The 17,374-nt window shown below is 52.6% G+C and overlaps 2 protein-coding genes across 2 annotated transcripts in view; one reads left to right on the forward strand and one right to left on the reverse strand.

The window, feature by feature from the left end:
- Nucleotides 1–17,374, reverse strand: part of ANAPC11 (anaphase promoting complex subunit 11) — a 75,890-nt gene that overhangs the window by 10,318 nt on the left and 48,198 nt on the right. The gene's annotated exons all lie outside the window — the stretch shown is intronic.
- Nucleotides 5,561–16,853, forward strand: NOTUM (notum, palmitoleoyl-protein carboxylesterase). The gene is made up of 11 exons (XM_069872223.1): nt 5,561–5,929; nt 8,146–8,198; nt 8,304–8,399; nt 9,490–9,550; nt 10,425–10,483; nt 12,348–12,450; nt 13,320–13,511; nt 14,028–14,128; nt 14,217–14,364; nt 15,330–15,377; nt 15,487–16,853. Exons 1-11 carry the CDS (start codon nt 5,610–5,612, stop codon nt 15,791–15,793), a joined length of 1,488 nt encoding a protein of 495 aa, XP_069728324.1. The 5' UTR covers nt 5,561–5,609; the 3' UTR covers nt 15,794–16,853.

Below are 17,374 nucleotides of genomic sequence, written 5' to 3' on the forward strand. Positions count from 1 at the left end.
TTTTAGTCTGGGTAACCACTGGAATTTATTTAGCCTAAGTTGTTACCACACACAACATATTTTCTCTACTTCTTCTATATTTATCATATATGTTAAGCTTAAGTCCCCAACACCACCCCCAATGCCCACAGAAATGTCTGCTTTGCTTGCCTTCTAAAGGGAAAAGATCCTTTTAAGGAAAGACACTTCTGTAAAAGATAACACTTGCTCGGGCTGACCATATCAGCAGCATGAGAGAAGGGAGAAAAAGAAAGGACAGGAATTTTAATGATGGAGAGATCATTAGGTCCACCCGACACTGCAACTTCTCCATAAGATGTAGTAATAGTCATAATGGATGTCCTGGTGTTCAACGCATTGTTTAAACATAACACATTAAAATGTCTTTACATTTGTTCTTTCCATTCCACTGGGCAGTATCATTGTCATACAGCTACAGTGTTCAGGATCCTATCACCCCAGTCGAGGTCTGCAATCCCTAAACAGATTAAAATGGTTTAAGTTGACGTACTTGACTCTCAGAGCTGGGATGGATCAGAGGTCAGTCATCACAAAACAGCCAATGAGTAACTCGTCAGTCCACAACAGCTGAAGAACTTTCAGTCATACATCAACATACGTACATGTGGACATTTTTCCCCTTTAGCTGAACAGCCATGGAAGTTTCCGAGTATAATCACAACAGTGATACACGGAGGAGCTGCCATTATATTTTCCCCAGTATCAACTTCCAGTTTTCAGCAATCTACATCTTCTCGACCTCCTGAGTCAGATGTCGTGTCTTTACATCTCATCATACCTATGGATTTCTCTTACAAGAATTTACCCAGACATGTCTTGAGCCTGTCCGAGCTTTTGGGACCCACAGAATTGCAGGACAAGGGATGCAGAGCCAGATTCTGTTGTCTGACAGAAGTACTTAATTTTGTTTGGTTTAGACCTTCTTCCTTGGTGTTCCCCAGCTCTTATTAAGAAACAATCTCTAATGGTTTTCTGTTACCATCTCTGTAACATTCACAAGCCTAGAGACATATTTCTTATAATTCCTTACTGTTTTAATTGACTTTTGCTGTAAAACATGTGAAGAGGCATGAGGACTCAGAGGCAAGACTGTTCTAAAAGCTTTCACACTTTCGCCTACAAAGGGTGCAACAAGTATCTCTGGTGTGCAAGTTCTTCTTAGTTTTTAAAACAGGGTCGAGATTGAAAGCTCTGTAAGTATCTAACACAGAATTAACATAGACTGCCCTTCCACTAATTAATTTCTTCATAGAAAGTATGAAGAAGTTGAAAAAATTAAAATGGCTGTGTTAATGCCAATGATTATTCAGGTGCAGAGGTGGAGAAGCCATTTCATTTTACAAGATACATTTTGGGTTTCATGGAGCCCCCAAAAATGGTCTTGTTCCTGGATGGGGGTAGCTCCTATTTGATGTCTGAAGTAGGCAGCTGTTTCCTATTTTGCATTTGAAGTGACACATCGCTCAAAGAAATGCTGCTCCTGTTAAAAAGACACCGATGTAATTTGAGCTGAACATTTCCAAGTTGCAGGATTAGAGAGATTAATCTGGTTTTTAATGGCATGTCATAATCAGAAAGCTGCTCAGAGGTCAAGGGTCACATTTCATACCCAGAGCCACTTCTAATCTCAAATATTTATCTGAAATTAGAAGCATCGAGAGAGAGAGAAGGGGGAGGTAACTACAACCTGGAGTTCATTAGTGCTACAGAGAAAGAGGAACTCATTAGGGAATAGCTGAAAATACCCTCAACAAAGCAGATTTCTGCCACTGTCCGGATCAAGAGGATGCCTGCAGACCTGCCAGGTGAACCCCAGCAAAGCGATGTCCACGTGCTAAAAACTCCTCAGAAACTGCATTTCATTAGTGATTACAGTGACCAAATTGCACAATAGCCTTTCCATCCCACCCCTTTTGGGCAGCCAGCATTTTGCTTTAGGTAGGTATCGCTGGTATTGTGCACATTTTCACTCTGTCACACCCCCAGAAAGATAATGATGCAGATATTTGTTTCTCCACAAAGAATGGGAAACCCTCCCTTTTTTTTTTTTCTTTTGCTTTCAAATGGATAAGAAATTAACTGTGAGAACCTGAAATACAGAACAACAGTTGCTTATCACAGCAGCGATGGCCATGCTGATGTTCCAGGGGTGGTTCCTGCCATTATGTTCATAGGAAGGCTCTAAGAGGGTTCTTTTGCCCACAATTCCCTTACCCCCACCCCTGATGTTAGAAGGGCGGCGAGCAGCGTGACTGTGCAGAAGCAGGATTTTATCTGGATAACTTGTACTGGACACGGACGCTGCTGATCGACACGAGACCCGAGAAACCAGCTGGGGAGCTTCAGCTGAGCCGGGGCTGCGGGGTCGCTTTGATCAGGCATGAGAGCTGGCTATGAAGGGGAAACATCCCAGTGGCATGGTCCTCGTACAGGCCTCCAGGCGGGATTGTCTCAGTTTCCGACAGGGAAACATCAAAAGGGCAAGTCTTGGAGCTGCCTTACTCCTGGCAGAGTGCTAGGGAATCTCAGAACTCTCATCTGTTGCTGCGCAGCACAGTCCAATATACTCCTGCGTATAGAACGACAGTAGGACATACTGGAACAGGCTATGCAGGATATTGCATTTTGAAAGGCGTTAAATGAAAACAGCATCTCCCTCAACATTATTCCCAGTCATTAAAAACTCTCTCGCTGGCCTCCTACGTGCCTTTCTCCTACCAATACAAATGCCCAATCCCCAGTGCCTGGAGCGGGAGGTCAGTTCTTTTACGGCTTTCCCTGAGCTTCCTTTTGTACCGAGCCCGGTCCATTGAAAGCAGGAGGGCTCTCACCGTAAGATTAAAATTTAGGGAGCCTCCTGTGCTAAGGGACAGTGCTATAAACCTCTCTGCAATTTGTGCGCGCTGCGATGCTCTCTCAAGTTATGTCAGAGTTAAACTGTACCGGATTTAAGCATCCAGAAGTAGGAAAGTGGCCTGTCCTGCTGTAACCTCACACAGCTGGACGCTCTTCTCGGCAGCTCCCTTGCTCCATCATGACAGAGGGAATACGAATGTTTTACCAGGCTTCAGCAGGCTGACATATGAGAGCGCTCCGAAATAAAACCTCATGAGTTACCAGACCAGCAGAAGAGCGCTGACAGGGGCTCAGTAAAGCCAACACAGGCAAAATTTAAGTTTCTTTGCTTCACCTCTTTGGACAAAGGCCCGGAGATCTGCAGCTCTAACATGCCCTCCTCTTTGCCTCGGATTCCTCTCCCGTGCATCACATCCAGGCACCCTGAGTGCACCAGCTGGCCCAGCGCGTTGCAGAGGGAGCGCAGAACCTGGAAGCACGAGAGCCTGTCAGGGAGATGAACGGCAGCCTTTTCTCTCAAGAAGTGGGATAGAGTTCAGTAACCTTATCCATCCTGTTTTCTTGCTGTCGCTAGTGGAATATGAGGTCCTGGGGTTGTTTATGCCAACTGTTCCAGTGATCCTGAAGCGCTCCTGAGGACACACTGATTCATCTGTTCAGACTTTGCGCAAACTAGCTGGTTTCCAGCTGCACCTCTGCTCAGGCAGCTGGACGAGCTCTCTAACCTGCTATAACCCGCCCTAGCGATCAGTGCTCAAGTTGTCACGGCCAGCGACAAAGGGATGATCAGGACAGTGTAGAAAAAGATAGGATGATGCAGAACCGTGCCGGGACCGAAAAGCTATCAGAGGGTGAATATTGTGTGTGTGTGGAGGGCTACGTTCAATTTTGTGGCTTTTCCTGGCTTAAAGATACTGCTGGTATTTAAATAAAGAAAACATCTGGAGGTAGAAATCTGAGAACAGAGCTGAGACGGAGTACATAAGGGTGGCTGAAAGATTAAAAACACAAAACAACAACATGACAAGCAAATTGCAAATCCATGTGCCATGTACCCAGGAAATTCAGAGCTGAGGATAAGGACCTGCTAAGGTAAAAAATGCTGCAGCGGCAGCCAGGCAGCCTTAACTCCTGCTCTACAAGAACGTCCCTCTACTTATTATTTTAAGATTATACTATTTTCACCTTTTCTGATGCCAGAACGATTGCATTTCCCGGCAAAGGCAGACAGCTTCCCTGCTCCTCTCCGGAGGGCTGTCAGGGATGCGCAATTTGGGGGTCTAACGAAGATGGAACTGTTTGAAGTGCAGCACGTCCCTGTTCCTTCCCGGTTTCCAATACTGAGATCTGTGCTCCACACAGCCTTTCTGCAGCTCTCTGCGCTCCCACGGGTGACAGGCACCCTGCTCTCTAGAGCTCAGGAGTGGCTCTTTCTCCAGGATTGTTTCTGGACACTGGGAATGCCCTACGCCAAGGGAGAGCTGCTGGGGGTCAGACTGCTAAGAACTCCTCATCCTAGGAGCGGCACCCCTGCTTGAGAGTGACCTCTCCATCCCGGGAGCAATCCCCCTGTCCAGGAGCGACCCCCTCCCTCGAGAGCAACCCCTCCATCCCGGGAGCGACTCCCCTACCCCTTGAATGATCCCCTCACTGGGACCGACTTCCCCACCCCGGGAGTGACCCCCCAGCTTGCGAGCAAACTCCCAGCCCAGGAGTGACCCCACATCCCAGGAGTGACACCCCCCCCCCCCCATCCCAGGAATGATCCCTCTGCTGGGAGTGACCCCCCCCTCATCCTGAGAGTGACTCCCTCCCTCGAGAGTGACCCTTCCATCCCAGGAGCGAACCCCCACATCCTGGGAATGATTCCTCGGCTGGGAATGACCCCTCTCATGCTGGGAGCGACCCCCTCCTTCGAGAGTGATCCCCCCCATCCCAGGAGTGACCTCTCCATCCTGGGAGTAACCCCCGCATCCCGGGAATGATTCCCCCATCCCGGGAATGATTTCCTCGCTGGGAGTGACACCCCCAACCCCATCCCGGGAGCAACACCCCTGCTCGAGAGCGGCCTACACATCCCGGGAGTGACCCCCCAATCCCGGGAATGATGCCCCTGCTCGGACTGACCCCCCCATCCCGGGAGCGACCCCCGTATCCCGGGAATACCCCACCCCCCCCCCGTCCAGGAGCCGCCCCCCTCGCCCTCCCGGCTCCCCGCGGTCTCGGTGTTTGGGGCAAAACGCCCCGTGGCGGGGGTGGCCCAGGAGGAGGTGGAGGAGGAGGAGAAGGAGGAGGAGGAGCCGCCGCGGCCGGGGGCGCCGCGGGCTGCGCCGTCGGGGCGGCGATGGAGGCGGCGGCGGCGGCGGCGACGGGAGGAGGAGGCGGCGGCGGCGGCGGCGGCGGCGGCGGGGGGGGGCGCGCCCCGAGCCGGTGCCGCAGACCCCCCGCTCCCTCCGCCTCGCTGCGAGGGGGCGGAGGGCAGGGCAGGGCGGGGGCTCGGCCGGCCGCTGCCCCACGCGGCGCCCGGGCTGGCGGCGCCCCCGCCGCGCTCCCCGCGCACTCCCTCTGCCATGCTCGCCGCCTGGGAGCGGCCAACGGGCTCCCGCCGCCACGACCCCGCGCCCTCCTCGTCGTCGTCCTCCTCCTCGTCCTCCGAGCCCCCCGCCGAGCCCGGGCCGCCCGCCGCCGCCTCCGTGGGCTCCGCCGCGGGCGGCGGGTGGCGGCGGGCGGCGATGGGCACGGCGGCCGTGCACCTCCTGCTGCTGCTGGGGCTGCTGCACGCCGGGCCCGGCGGCGAGGGCAGGAAGGGCTGGCGGCGGCGGGGCTCGGCGCCCCGGGAGCGCGGCGGCGGCGGGGGCGGGGGCGAGGCGGCGGCGGAGAGCTTCCCGCTGGACTTCACGGCGGTGGAAGGCAACATGGACAGCTTCATGGCGCAGGTGAAGAGCCTGGCGCAGTCGCTCTACCCCTGCTCGGCGCAGGCGCTGCCGCACGAGCTGCGCCTGCACCTCCTGCACAACGGGTCGGTCACCTGCAACGACGGGAGCCCCGCCGGGTGAGTCCCCGCGCCCGCCGCCCCCCGCGCCACCGCGCCCGCGGCGCCACCGCGCGGCCGACAGCGGAACCGCAGCGGCAGGTGCGCCCCGCGGGAGCCGCAGCGGGACCCCCCGGGTGCCCCGGCACTCGGAGCGGGGTGCCGGGTAGCAGAGCGCTGCAGGTCGGGTTCCTCCCAGGGATAACCCCGGGGGGTCGGAGCGGGGTCCCGGGGATCGAAGAGGTGCAGCCCGGGGTGCCCCAGGGCATCAGAGTGGGGTCCCGGCGTGGGAGCAGCCCGGGCATCAGAGCGAGGTGTCCCGGGTATCACAGCGCTGCATCCCAGGATGTGCCCTGGGTATAAAGTCCTGCATCCCGGGATGTGCCTGGGGATCAAAATGCTGCAGTCTGGGGTGCCCCAGGCCATCAGAGTGTGGTCCCAGCATCGAGGTGCTGCATCCCAGGCATCAGAGCAGGGTCCCAGGGGTCAAAGTGATGCAGCCCGGTGTGCCACCGGGTATCTGAAGGGGTCCCAGGGATCGAAGTGATGCAGCCCAGGGTGCCCCATGGCATCCGAGCGGGGTTCTGGCATTGGAGCAGCCCGGGCGTTGGAGCAAGATATCCCGGGATGCAGCCCAGGCATCAAGGTGCTGTGTCCCGGGATGCCTGAGGGCATCAGAGTGGGGTCTCGGCATCGAGGTGCTGCATCCCAGGATGCCCCCTGGGCATCGGAGTGGGGTCCCGGGTATCACAGTGCTGCATCCCAGGATGTGCCCTGGTTATAAAATTCCTGCATTCTGGGATGTGCCTGGGCATCAGAGCAGGGTGCCTGGGGGTCAAAGTGCTGCAGTCTGGGGTGCCCCAGGCCATCAGAGTGTGGTCCCGGCGTCAGAGCAGCCCGGGCATCGGAGCTGGGTCCCGGCATCGAGGTGCTGCATCCCGGGATGCCCCCCGGGCATCAGAGTGGGGTCCCAGGGGTCAAAGTGATACAGCCCGAGATGCCCCGGGACTCACAGTGGGGTCCCAGGGATCAAAGTGATGCAGCCCAGGGTGCCCCATGGCATCCGAGCGGGGTCCTGGCATTGGAGCAGCCCGGGCGTCAGAGCAAGATATCCCGGGATGCAGCCCAGGCATCAAGGTGCTGTGTCCCGGGATGCCTCAGGGCATCAGAGCGGGTCTCGGCGTCGGAGCAGCCCAGGCATGAGAGCGAGGTGTCCCGGGTATCACAGTGCTGCATCCCAGGATGTGCCCTGGTTATAAAAGTCCTGCATTCTGGGATGTGTCTGGGCATCAGAGCGGGGTGCCTGGGGATCAAAGTGCTGCAGTCTGGGGTGCCCCAGGGCACCAGAGTGGGGTCCCGGCATCGGAGCAGCCTGGATGTCACAGCGAGGTGTCCTGGGATGCGCCCCGGGCATCGAGGTGCTGCAGCCTGGGATGCCCCCGGGCATCGGAGTGGGGTCCCAGGTGTCATAGTGCTACACCCCAGGATGTGCCCAGGCATCAGAGCAGGGTCTCAGGTATCAAAATGCTGCGTCCCGGGGTACCCCCAGCTGTCAGAGTGGGGTCCTGGCATGGAGGTGCTGTGGTCCAGGGTGTCCCCGGGTATCGGAGTGAGTTGTCTCAGGAATCAAAGTGCTGCATCCCAGGATGCACCCAGGTATCAGAGCAGGGTCCTGGCATCAGAGTGCTGCGGCCCTGGCATCAGAGCACAGCATCCTGGGTATCAAAGTGCTGCGTCCCGGGATGCACCCCTGGGCATCAATTGCTGCGTCCGGGGATGCACCCTGGGCATCAGAGTGCTGCAGCCCAGGCATTCAAGTGCTGCATCCTGGGATGCCACCAGGCATTAAACCGCTGCGTCCCGGGCATGGGAGCGCACTGCCCCGGGATGTGCCCTGGGCATTATAGTGCTGCATCCCGGGCATTGAGGTGCTGCATCCCGGGATGCGCTATCAGCATCGGAGCATGGCATCCCAGGATGCGCCCAGGGCATCAAAGTTCTGCATCCCAGGATGTGCTCCAGGCATCAGAGCGCAGTGTCCCGGGATGTTCCCCCAGCATTGGAGTGCTGCATCCTGGGATGCCCCCTGGGTATCAGCGCGCTGCATCCCGGGATTCACCCCAGGCATCAAAGAGCTGTGTCCCGGGCATCAGAGCGCTGCATCCCGGGATGTGCCCTGGGCATCAGAGGTTGGAGGGGCCATTGCTCACACCACGCTGCCTTCTGTTTGTCCACAGCTACTACCTCAAGGAGTCCAAGGGCAGCCGGCGGTGGCTGCTGTTCCTGGAAGGTGAGCACCGGCACCGCGTGTCCATCCCCCGTCCCCGTTTGTTCCGTGCTGGTTCCTTCGGCACCGTGGTGCCCGGGCCGTGCTGACGGCTTTCTCCTCCCGCAGGAGGGTGGTACTGCTTCAGCAGGGAGAACTGCGACACCCGGTACGGTGCCATGCGGCGGCTGATGAGCTCCAGGGAGTGGCCCCCCACCCGCGTGGGTGAGTTGTGACCCGCAGCCCTGGGCAGCACCGAGGGAGTGGGACCAGGGATGGGAGTGGGAACGGCTCCTGCTCAGTGCCAGCAGGAATGGGAACGGGCATGTACATGGGCACAGATATGGGCACGGGCAGAGACACGAGCATAGATTCAGGCATGGATGTGGACATGGACATGTGCATGGACATGGGCACCTGCTCCTTCCTGACAGCCCCCTCTGCTCCCTAAAAGTATTCCGAGACCCCAGGGGCACACACGCTTTGGGATGTGCGGTTAGGGTCCTGGGCTGTGGTCATCACGCACCCTTTCTGCATGCCCGTACTCTCAGAACTGCTGGGATCCTTGCTTCACAGAGCTGATTATTAGGGTTTTGGTTGTTAGAGGGTCTTTGTGTTTCTCTTAATCCTGTCCAAACTGGTCCTGGGCTTCTCCATCCGTTCACTGGGACAGATGCACATCCTTGCACGCTGCCCTGGCTGCATGTGTTTGCCTGCAGTAGGACTGGCCCCACTTGCGTAGGGAGAGACCAGATTAACTCTCCAGGCTCTTGGCTGGAGCTGTGTGGTTCCATTCCCTTCACAATGGTGTAAAATCACTTATCCTTCTACAGCAACTCGTGTGAAAGCCTGTGTTTGGTGCTCACATCAAGTGTTTGTACCATCTTTCAGTGTCGGGCATAAGATGGATCTAGCACCCCATGTACTGACGCTTCAGGCCACATGTTGAGCTCCAATCTTCATTCTCACTGCTTAGGCTTCGGCTTTCTGACTCCTAAACCACTGTCCTGTCCTTGCCTATATCAGAATCCACCTGCTAGGGTTTTCTAGGGGAGCGTGTCTGTGTCACGGCTTCCACTCTGTCCTACAAGAGGCTTCTGGACCAGCCTCATCTCTGGCATGAATCAAATTCTGAAAGCCACGTCTGCCCTGGGGGCAAATTTGGAAATGTTCCTTCCACTTCCCTTCCTGATGTTTTTCATCATGGGTGTCTGTTTTCTGCGTGGTCAGAGATCCCGCATGAGGCTCACACGGTTTCTCTTGACGTCACAGACTGTCATCCGTGCATTTCTTGTTTCTTTGTGCCCCTCTGCAGGAACTGGGATCCTGTCGTCACAGCCGGAAGAAAATCCCCACTGGTGGAACGCAAACATGGTGTAAGGAGGGACAACAAAGGGAAACGGATTTATACTGAAACAGTGTCTCCTGCCTTTTAGGCTGGCTAGAATGCTGCAAAGACTAAGACTAACACTTGCGAGAGGAAATTCTGTCTCCTCGTTTGGTCTAGTTCTGTTCTCTTAACATGTGGCGTTGACAGGGCTGGGAGAAGCTTAAATCCAGCTTCCTTGTAGTTGTGAAATGATGTAAAGAAGAGAAACGGGATAGCTTAGGGAGGCTTCTCAAGTAAGAGAAGTGGCAAATGCTGTGGCGAGCGGTGGGGCTGTCAGTCTGTGCACGTTTGCCAGTTCGAGAGGGATGTGGAGCAGCTTTTCTAGTTCAGAGAGGAGTGAAGGAGAAAGACACCAGTTTATATGTCTGTTTATGTAGGAGGGAGAAGTGGGAGAGAGGGCTGCTGACTGGTATTCTGCAAGCCGGAGATAAAAATGGGAGGATCACTTTGTTTCTGCAAAACCTTCCAGTGGCTGCAGTCAGCTTTTACACTGCAGGGACAAGGTCTTCTTGTTTTTCACGTGAAAAACTGAAGCACAGAGAGTTTCCCTGTGGCAGTTCACCTGCCGTATCATTGCGACAGCTTAGAGCAACCTCTTGGTCTGTCGTTCTGTCCACTGAGCTCAGGATTTCAGTTAAATCGTTGTTTATCAATTTAACTCAAACTACTAGAGTTCAGGAGAAAAATCAGGACAGTTATAATTGTCACTTGGTGTGCGAGAAAGTATGTTGTCTAACTGGACAAGAAACTCTTCCCTCTTCCCCTCCCCAGGGTTTAGTTTTCCTGCGGTTACGTGACGCTCTCCTCCCCCTCCGTGCGTGTCAAAGGATCCGCGGTGCTCACGTTGCTCTCTCTTACAGATTCATCCCGTATTGCTCAAGTGATGTTTGGAGTGGCGCCTCATCCAAGTCTGAGAAAAGTGAGTGTTGCTGACGGGCTGTCGCTGCCCCAGACATCACACGTTGGAGGATGTGGCCAGACTTCTGTGAAATTACATGAAAGAAGAACAGGCCTTTTCTTGCTGAAGGGCAGGAAAGAATATCAAGCTACTTCCAGATAAAACATCCTGATCTCTTTAGCTCAGGCTGTTTTGACAGAGTTCAGAGCCACTGCAGAGATGTTACACTGATGCAGTATGCAAGGATTAGAGGGATGAAATTCCTCTTAGATGAATCTCCAGGTTCCAGCAGGCAGCAAATTAAATGGTGTAGCTGAGGAACCATGGTTTGTGGCATGCGACTGCGGCTGTGCTGATGTGAGAGGCAAGTGCAGTGGATTTAGTTTCAGGCTTCCATCGGAAGGATTTGTGGCCTTTGAAAGGAGCCGTTGTGTGTCAGGCTCAAGCTGCCTGCAGGTTTCTTCAGGAAGCGAAGAATAGTTGATATTAATATGTGCATTGCCATCAGCTGTCATTTTGATGATGGTGGAAGTCTGGGAGTCTGCTTAAAGGAGTCCTCTTCCAGATTAACCTGGATTTCATGGAAATGAATTATTCTACCTCTTGTCCTTCTCAGGATTTCCCAGTAATATCGGTAGAAACATCATAGAATCACCAGGTTGGAAAAGACCCATCGGATCATCAAATCCAACCATTCCCATCAATCACTAAACCATGTTCCTCAGCATGTCCCTTAAACCCCTCCAGGGAAGGTGACTCAACCCCCTCCCTGGGCAGCCTCTGCCAGTGCCCAATGACCCTTTCCGTGAAAAATTTTTTCCTAATGTTCAGCTTGAACCTCCCCTGGTGGAGCTTGAGGCCATTCCCTCTCGTCCTGTCCCCTGTCACCTGGGAGAAGAGCCCAGCTCCCTCCTCTCCACAGCCTCCTTTCAGGTAGTTGGAGAGAGCAATGAGGTCTCCCCTCAGCCTCCTCCAGGCTAAACACCCCCAGCTCTCTCAGCCGTTCCCCATAAGGCCTGTTCTCCAGCCCCCTCACCAGCTTCGTTGCTCTTCTCTGGACTCGCTCCAGAGAAGAGCTTAGTTCAGGGGCTTAGTTCTCTACTTGTCAGTTCATGAAGAGTTTTCTTTGACTAGAATGGAATCTAGTCTATCTGCTGATAAACTGTTGATCACTGTTGATCATCGAGGCTGCTACGAGCAAAGAACTGGGCCTAGGATGCCACAGGATGTGGCTGAAAAGGCAGAAGGTTAACGCTTTTCTCTAAGTTGATCTGTGAGCTCTGGCCTTCAGCTAGATGATGTGTCCCTCGACATGTGTCTTCACATACTCTTATATTGAGAAAACCACCACTCCTGGCTACCGCAGATGGGCTTTTTGGCACAGTAAGGGGCATTTTCACTTCAGTAGAGCTTCTTAGGATTGTTTTGCTGTGGCTTCGTTTTGATGATGCCAAGGAAGTCACGGTCTAACATTTTATGAAACATTGCTTGCCTGAACTGGCTTTATGAACCGGGAATAAAGGGATGCAGCAAGTTGGAACTGAGATTCCAGGTGGTAGGAGGGTGTGCCTATTCCTCGTGTATAGAGAAAGGGTCCCAGCACCTTCCTTTTTGTTTTCCTTCTCTAAATTTTCCAGTTCCTAAGCACCGTTGTAGGAAGGTGACCTTGTGTGGCTGTGTGTTCTGTTCACTCTATCCTCTTTCTGTCAGGGAAGCAGGTTTTGTACGGTGTGGGGGGAAGTATCTCCTGTCAGATGAATGTGAGACGGGTGGAGAACGTGTCTCGTTTTAGGTTCTTGATCCCTTCATAATGTTCTCAAGAATTTGTGGACGGTCTTAGCCTGGATAGGAAACGGTTTTGTTGACACTGAGCTCTCTCTTGCAGATGAATATGCCTTCATGGGAGCACTGATCATTCAGGAGGTTATAAAGGAGCTGGTGGGAAAAGGTCTTAGCACTGCGAAAGTGTTGCTGCTAGCAGGGAGTAGGTAGGTATCCATGAGGTTTTCTGTGGGGAAGACACATTTCCACAGGAGAAGGGTGCTAGGGAGGCTGTCTCTGCAGCTCCTGAAAAATTTCTCCTAGAACTACGGTAACACAAACACAGCAGATGTATCTCTGCTCAGTCCTCTCCTTTGAGCGGTGCAGTAGGAGATGATATAATGCGAGGAGGTGGGAACACATCCCTCCTTCCCTGCATTTGCATGCTGGCTCCTGGTGGCCTCCACCACACGCTTGTGAATGGATTTGGGGTGTCTGAATTAAAAACTCAGACCTGCCAGACACAGGTGCTCAGAAACTTGCTGCGTTGTAGAAAGCTGTGGTTCACGCAGCACGTGTCGCACGGGGTGTAATGTAGAAGTTACAGAGGGTGAATGTGTCTCGCTTCAGATTCATTCGGGTTCTCAACAGCCGAACCCCTTGCAAATGCTCTAAAATGCAAATACCACCCGGAAGAAAGACCAAGAACGAGGTTTGGGTTCTGAGGTACTAGATTGCTACTCAGCGCTGGCAAGGCAATAACTTAGAATCATAGAATCACCAGGTTGGAAGAGACCCACCAGATCATCGAGTCCAACCATTCCTATCAAATACTAAACCACGTCCCTCAGCGCCTCGTCCACCCGTCCCTTAAACCCCTCCAGGGAAGGTGACTCAACTACCTCCCTGGGCAGCCTCTGCCAGTGCCCAATGACCCTTTCCATGAACTTGATGACTACTGAGCTAGTAGTGAGTTATCCTCTGGATAGATAAGGTTGTGCATTGCGTGTTGCTGCTGGGAGAGGGTACGCGTGCCAGCCAGCCGTTTAATAGCTGTGTGTGCCTCATGCCTGCAGTATTGACATTGCTGTTACAGTGCCGGAGGGACAGGAGTGCTCCTGAATGTGGATCGAGTGGCAGAGCAGCTGGAGGAGATGGGTTATCAAGGGATTCAGGTTCGAGGCTTGGCAGACTCCGGATGGTTCCTGGATAATAAACAATATCGCAGAACTGACTGTATTGATACCATAACGTGTGCTCCAACAGAAGCCATCAGAAGAGGAATAAGGTACAGTCAGATGCTCTGAAGTACTCTTTTACCATATCATAGAACAGAATCATAGAATTATAGAATCACCAGGTTGGAAAAGACCCATGGGATCATCGAGTCCAACCATTCCTATCAAATACTAAACCATGTCCCTCGGCAGCTCATCCACCCATCCCTTAAACACCTCGAGGGAAGGGGACTCAACCCCCTCCCTGGGCAGCCTGTTCCAGTTATAGTCCAGAGAAGATGTCTTGCTCCCCGTCTTCCTTTGTTTTGATACTTAGGTATTTATGAGCTATGTCAGTGGCTGTTCAATTATTTTATTGGAGAAGACGGTAATTTAAAATCTAGACACGCAAAAGAATGTATGTAATTGCAGATGCTCTAGAATGTGTTGATGGGAGAATGTAGTCAAGACAGAACTCTGCTGTCAATAAGTTTTAACTGTAACCAGAACAGAAACAGACTGGGATTTGGGAAGTCTGTTGTTAAGATTGTGCCATGACCTTATTGTGTTACTGCTTTCTTTTCCAGGTACTGGAATGGTATTGTTCCTGAACGCTGTAGGCTGCAGTTTAAAGAGGGAGAGGAATGGAACTGCTTTTTTGGATACAAGATTTACCCCACTCTTCGATGTAAGTATCGGAGGAGGGATATAAAACGTATGCCAGGGTTTCCTCCCTATCTGCAGCAATTCCTTTGCTAAATATTTTGTCTTCCTAGGTCCAGTCTTCATTGTGCAGTGGCTCTTTGATGAGGCCCAGCTCACTGTAGACAACGTGCACCTCACTGGCCAGCCTGTTCAGGAGGGGCAGTGGCTCTACATCCAGAATCTGGGTAGGGAGCTGAGAAACACCTTGAAGGACGTGACGTAAGTATTACGTTAAGGAAAACCTGCCATTTTTTATATCTAAGAGACAGTCTTACCCAGTATCCCAGTATCTACATCAAGAAACTTGCCTTTTTCATTTCTGGATAAGTACAAAGTGAATTCTAGCTTCACAATTACCCTTTGTTATTGATAGAAATATGCTTTTTTAATTTTCTGCCCCCAAGATGAGGTCCGAGACTCCTTGCCCTTGCACAGCCATTGACCTCACAGGGAGAAATGCTGATCATAAAACATCCAGAGAGTTTGTTGGACAGGAGCAGAGGAATCGTTAATGTGCCTTTACTTGCTTTGTGCAAGAGCAAGTGTTCAGGAGTCTCTTGTTGCAAATGTTAGGCAGGGTGGAACCCCTTTCCTTCTGGTTATTTTCCAGTCCAATTGAGTTTTATACAATGGTGAGGGGGCTGGAGAACAGGCCTTATGAGGAGCGGCTGAGAGAGCTGGGGGTGTTTAGCCTGGAGAAGAGGAGGCTGAGGGGAGACCTCATTGCTCTCTCCAACTACCTGAAAGGAGGTTGTGGAGAGGAGGGAGCTGGGCTCTTCTCCCAGGTGACAGGGGACAGGACGAGAGGGAATGTCCTCAAGCTCCACCAGGGGAGGTTCTGGCTGGACATTAGGAAAAAATTTTTCATGGAAAGGGTCATTGTGCACTGGCAGAGGCTGCCCAGGGAGGGGGTTGACTCACCTTCCCTGGAGGGATTTAAGGGACAGGTGGACGAGGCGCTGAGGGACATGGTTTAGTGACTGATGGGAATAGTTGGATTTGATGATCCGATGGGTCTTTTCCAACCTGGTGATTCTACGATTCTATGATAGTCATTGCTGTTGCTAAGAATTTTGTCAGAGGCAGCAAAAATTCCACCCTCTACCTAGTCTGGAAGGTTCTATTTAGCAGGAGTTGCTTTGTCTTTCCACGATCTAATCCACGTGTGTCCTTTTTTCCTTCAGCGCTAGCTTTGCTCCTGCCTGTTTGTCCCATGAGATCATTACGCGCAAGTGAGTGCTTTTGCAGACCGTTTGAAAGGTCAACGGGGAAACGGTGGGGGAATTGGCCAGTTCTGGCAGCCCGACCCCTCTGATATTCTCCGTACGGTTTGTCTTTCAGTCACTGGACAGACATCCAGGTGAAGGGGACGTCGTTACCCCGTGCCCTGCACTGCTGGGATCGGAGCCTGCACGAGAGCAACAAGAATGGGAAGGCGCCTCTGAAAGGCTGCCCGATTCATCTGATCGACAGCTGCCCGTGGCCTCACTGCAACCCCTCGTGCCCCACCATCCGGGACCAGTTCACGGGGCAGGAGATGAACGTGATCCAGTTCCTCATGCACATGGGTTTCGATGTCCAGAAGATGGCACAGCAACAGGGCCTGGAGCCCAGTAAACTTCTGGGGATGCTCAGCAGCGGGAACTAGGAAAGGGGTCTTCGGAGGGGCAGAGAGATGAGATCAGGAGGAGCCTCTCAGCCCTTCTCCCATCCTTTCTAATCTTCCTTACGCTCATGCAGGCAGACGCGTGCTCACACCCACACATGCTCCAACTTGTTCACACCCACGTGCTCCCACACTCCTGCCCACTTAGGATGTGTCGAGAAAACAAAAGAAAAAAAAAGCAGTTTCTTGCTTACAGGATTTGACTGAAACTTGTTACCTCCAACCCCCAGCGCTCCGTTTTGGCCATTCGCGTCCTCTCCCTGTGTTCCACGAGGCAATCTGATACAGGGAGTAGCAAAGCCATAAATAGCAGCAATGAGAACCTTCCCCACATCTTGGACTTCTTCCCTTGCCATGAATTTTACATCATAGACTTGATACAAGTGGTGAAAAAAAGCAAGCACTGGATTTCTTTTGTCCAACTAGAAGTGAAGGAACGATGACAGGACTTCCTGGAGGTCAGCATCTCGCGAGGAGTCACAGCATACGAACCCAGGACACGTGCTGGGGATGGACACTCTTGTACTCAATTTACTTTCATATTATTTTATAAAAAATGACTTTTTTTATTACTTTTTTAAACTAAGCAAGAAATGATATTGTTTTGTAACATATTTTTTTTAAATAACGGAGAAACCTCTTGCTACTTCGGCAACGTGGACATATTTATTTTAATATGTAAAACGCTATTTATAAGGGCTCACCAGAGAACCATACATATGTCTTTGTAAAATTGTATATGCTGCTCGTTTGGATGGGTTAACCTTATGATCACTTGTGCCTGGGAGAGGGCTGAGGGTGGTATTGACAATTTGTAATAATTAGACTTCTGCGTTCCCCCTGCAGTACGCCTTGTCGTTGTTTCTCGGATGAAGAGGTTGTAATGTGAGGTCCAAGTACAGAGATTTTCACCCAGAGTCTGGTGTTTGCATCCTCGCAGGGCAGTTTCAGCTGGACTCTGATTTGCCAGGCTTCCCAGGGCATCACGGCTTAAAGTGCAGGGAGATCTGGTTTTGCAGCAAAGGGCTCGATTCTAGCGAGAGAGATGGAGATCTTATTGCTCTCTCCAACTACCTGAAAGGAGGCTGTGGAGAGGAGGGAGCTGGGCTCTTCTCCCAAGGGACAGGGGACAGGACGAGAGGGAATGGCCTCAAGCTCCGCCACGGGAGGTTCAGGCTGGACATTAGGAAAAATTTTTTCATGGAAAGAGTCATTGGGCACTGGCAGAGGCTGCCCAGGGAGGAGGTTGAGTCACCTTCCCTGGAGAGGTTTAAAAGACGGTGGATGAGGTGCTGAGGGACATGGTTTAGTGATTGATGGGAATGGTTGGACTCGATGATCCAGTGGGTCCTTTCCAACCTGGTGATTCTATGATTCTATGTTTGATGGGACCGTCTGGGTTGTCTTAAAACCAGGAGCATTTGGAACATAAAAGGCAGAGAACACAAGACAAGCACCCGAATATTTCTGTTGTAGTCATGTGCGAACACACCTGCTGGAGAAGGTGCAGAATCCTCTTTGATGGTAACAGGAGGAGAACAAGGGTGGGACAGGGAACGTGTG

Source organism: Phaenicophaeus curvirostris, chromosome 19 (assembly GCF_032191515.1).
Source record: "Phaenicophaeus curvirostris isolate KB17595 chromosome 19, BPBGC_Pcur_1.0, whole genome shotgun sequence".
Lineage (NCBI taxonomy): Eukaryota > Metazoa > Chordata > Aves > Cuculiformes > Cuculidae > Phaenicophaeus > Phaenicophaeus curvirostris.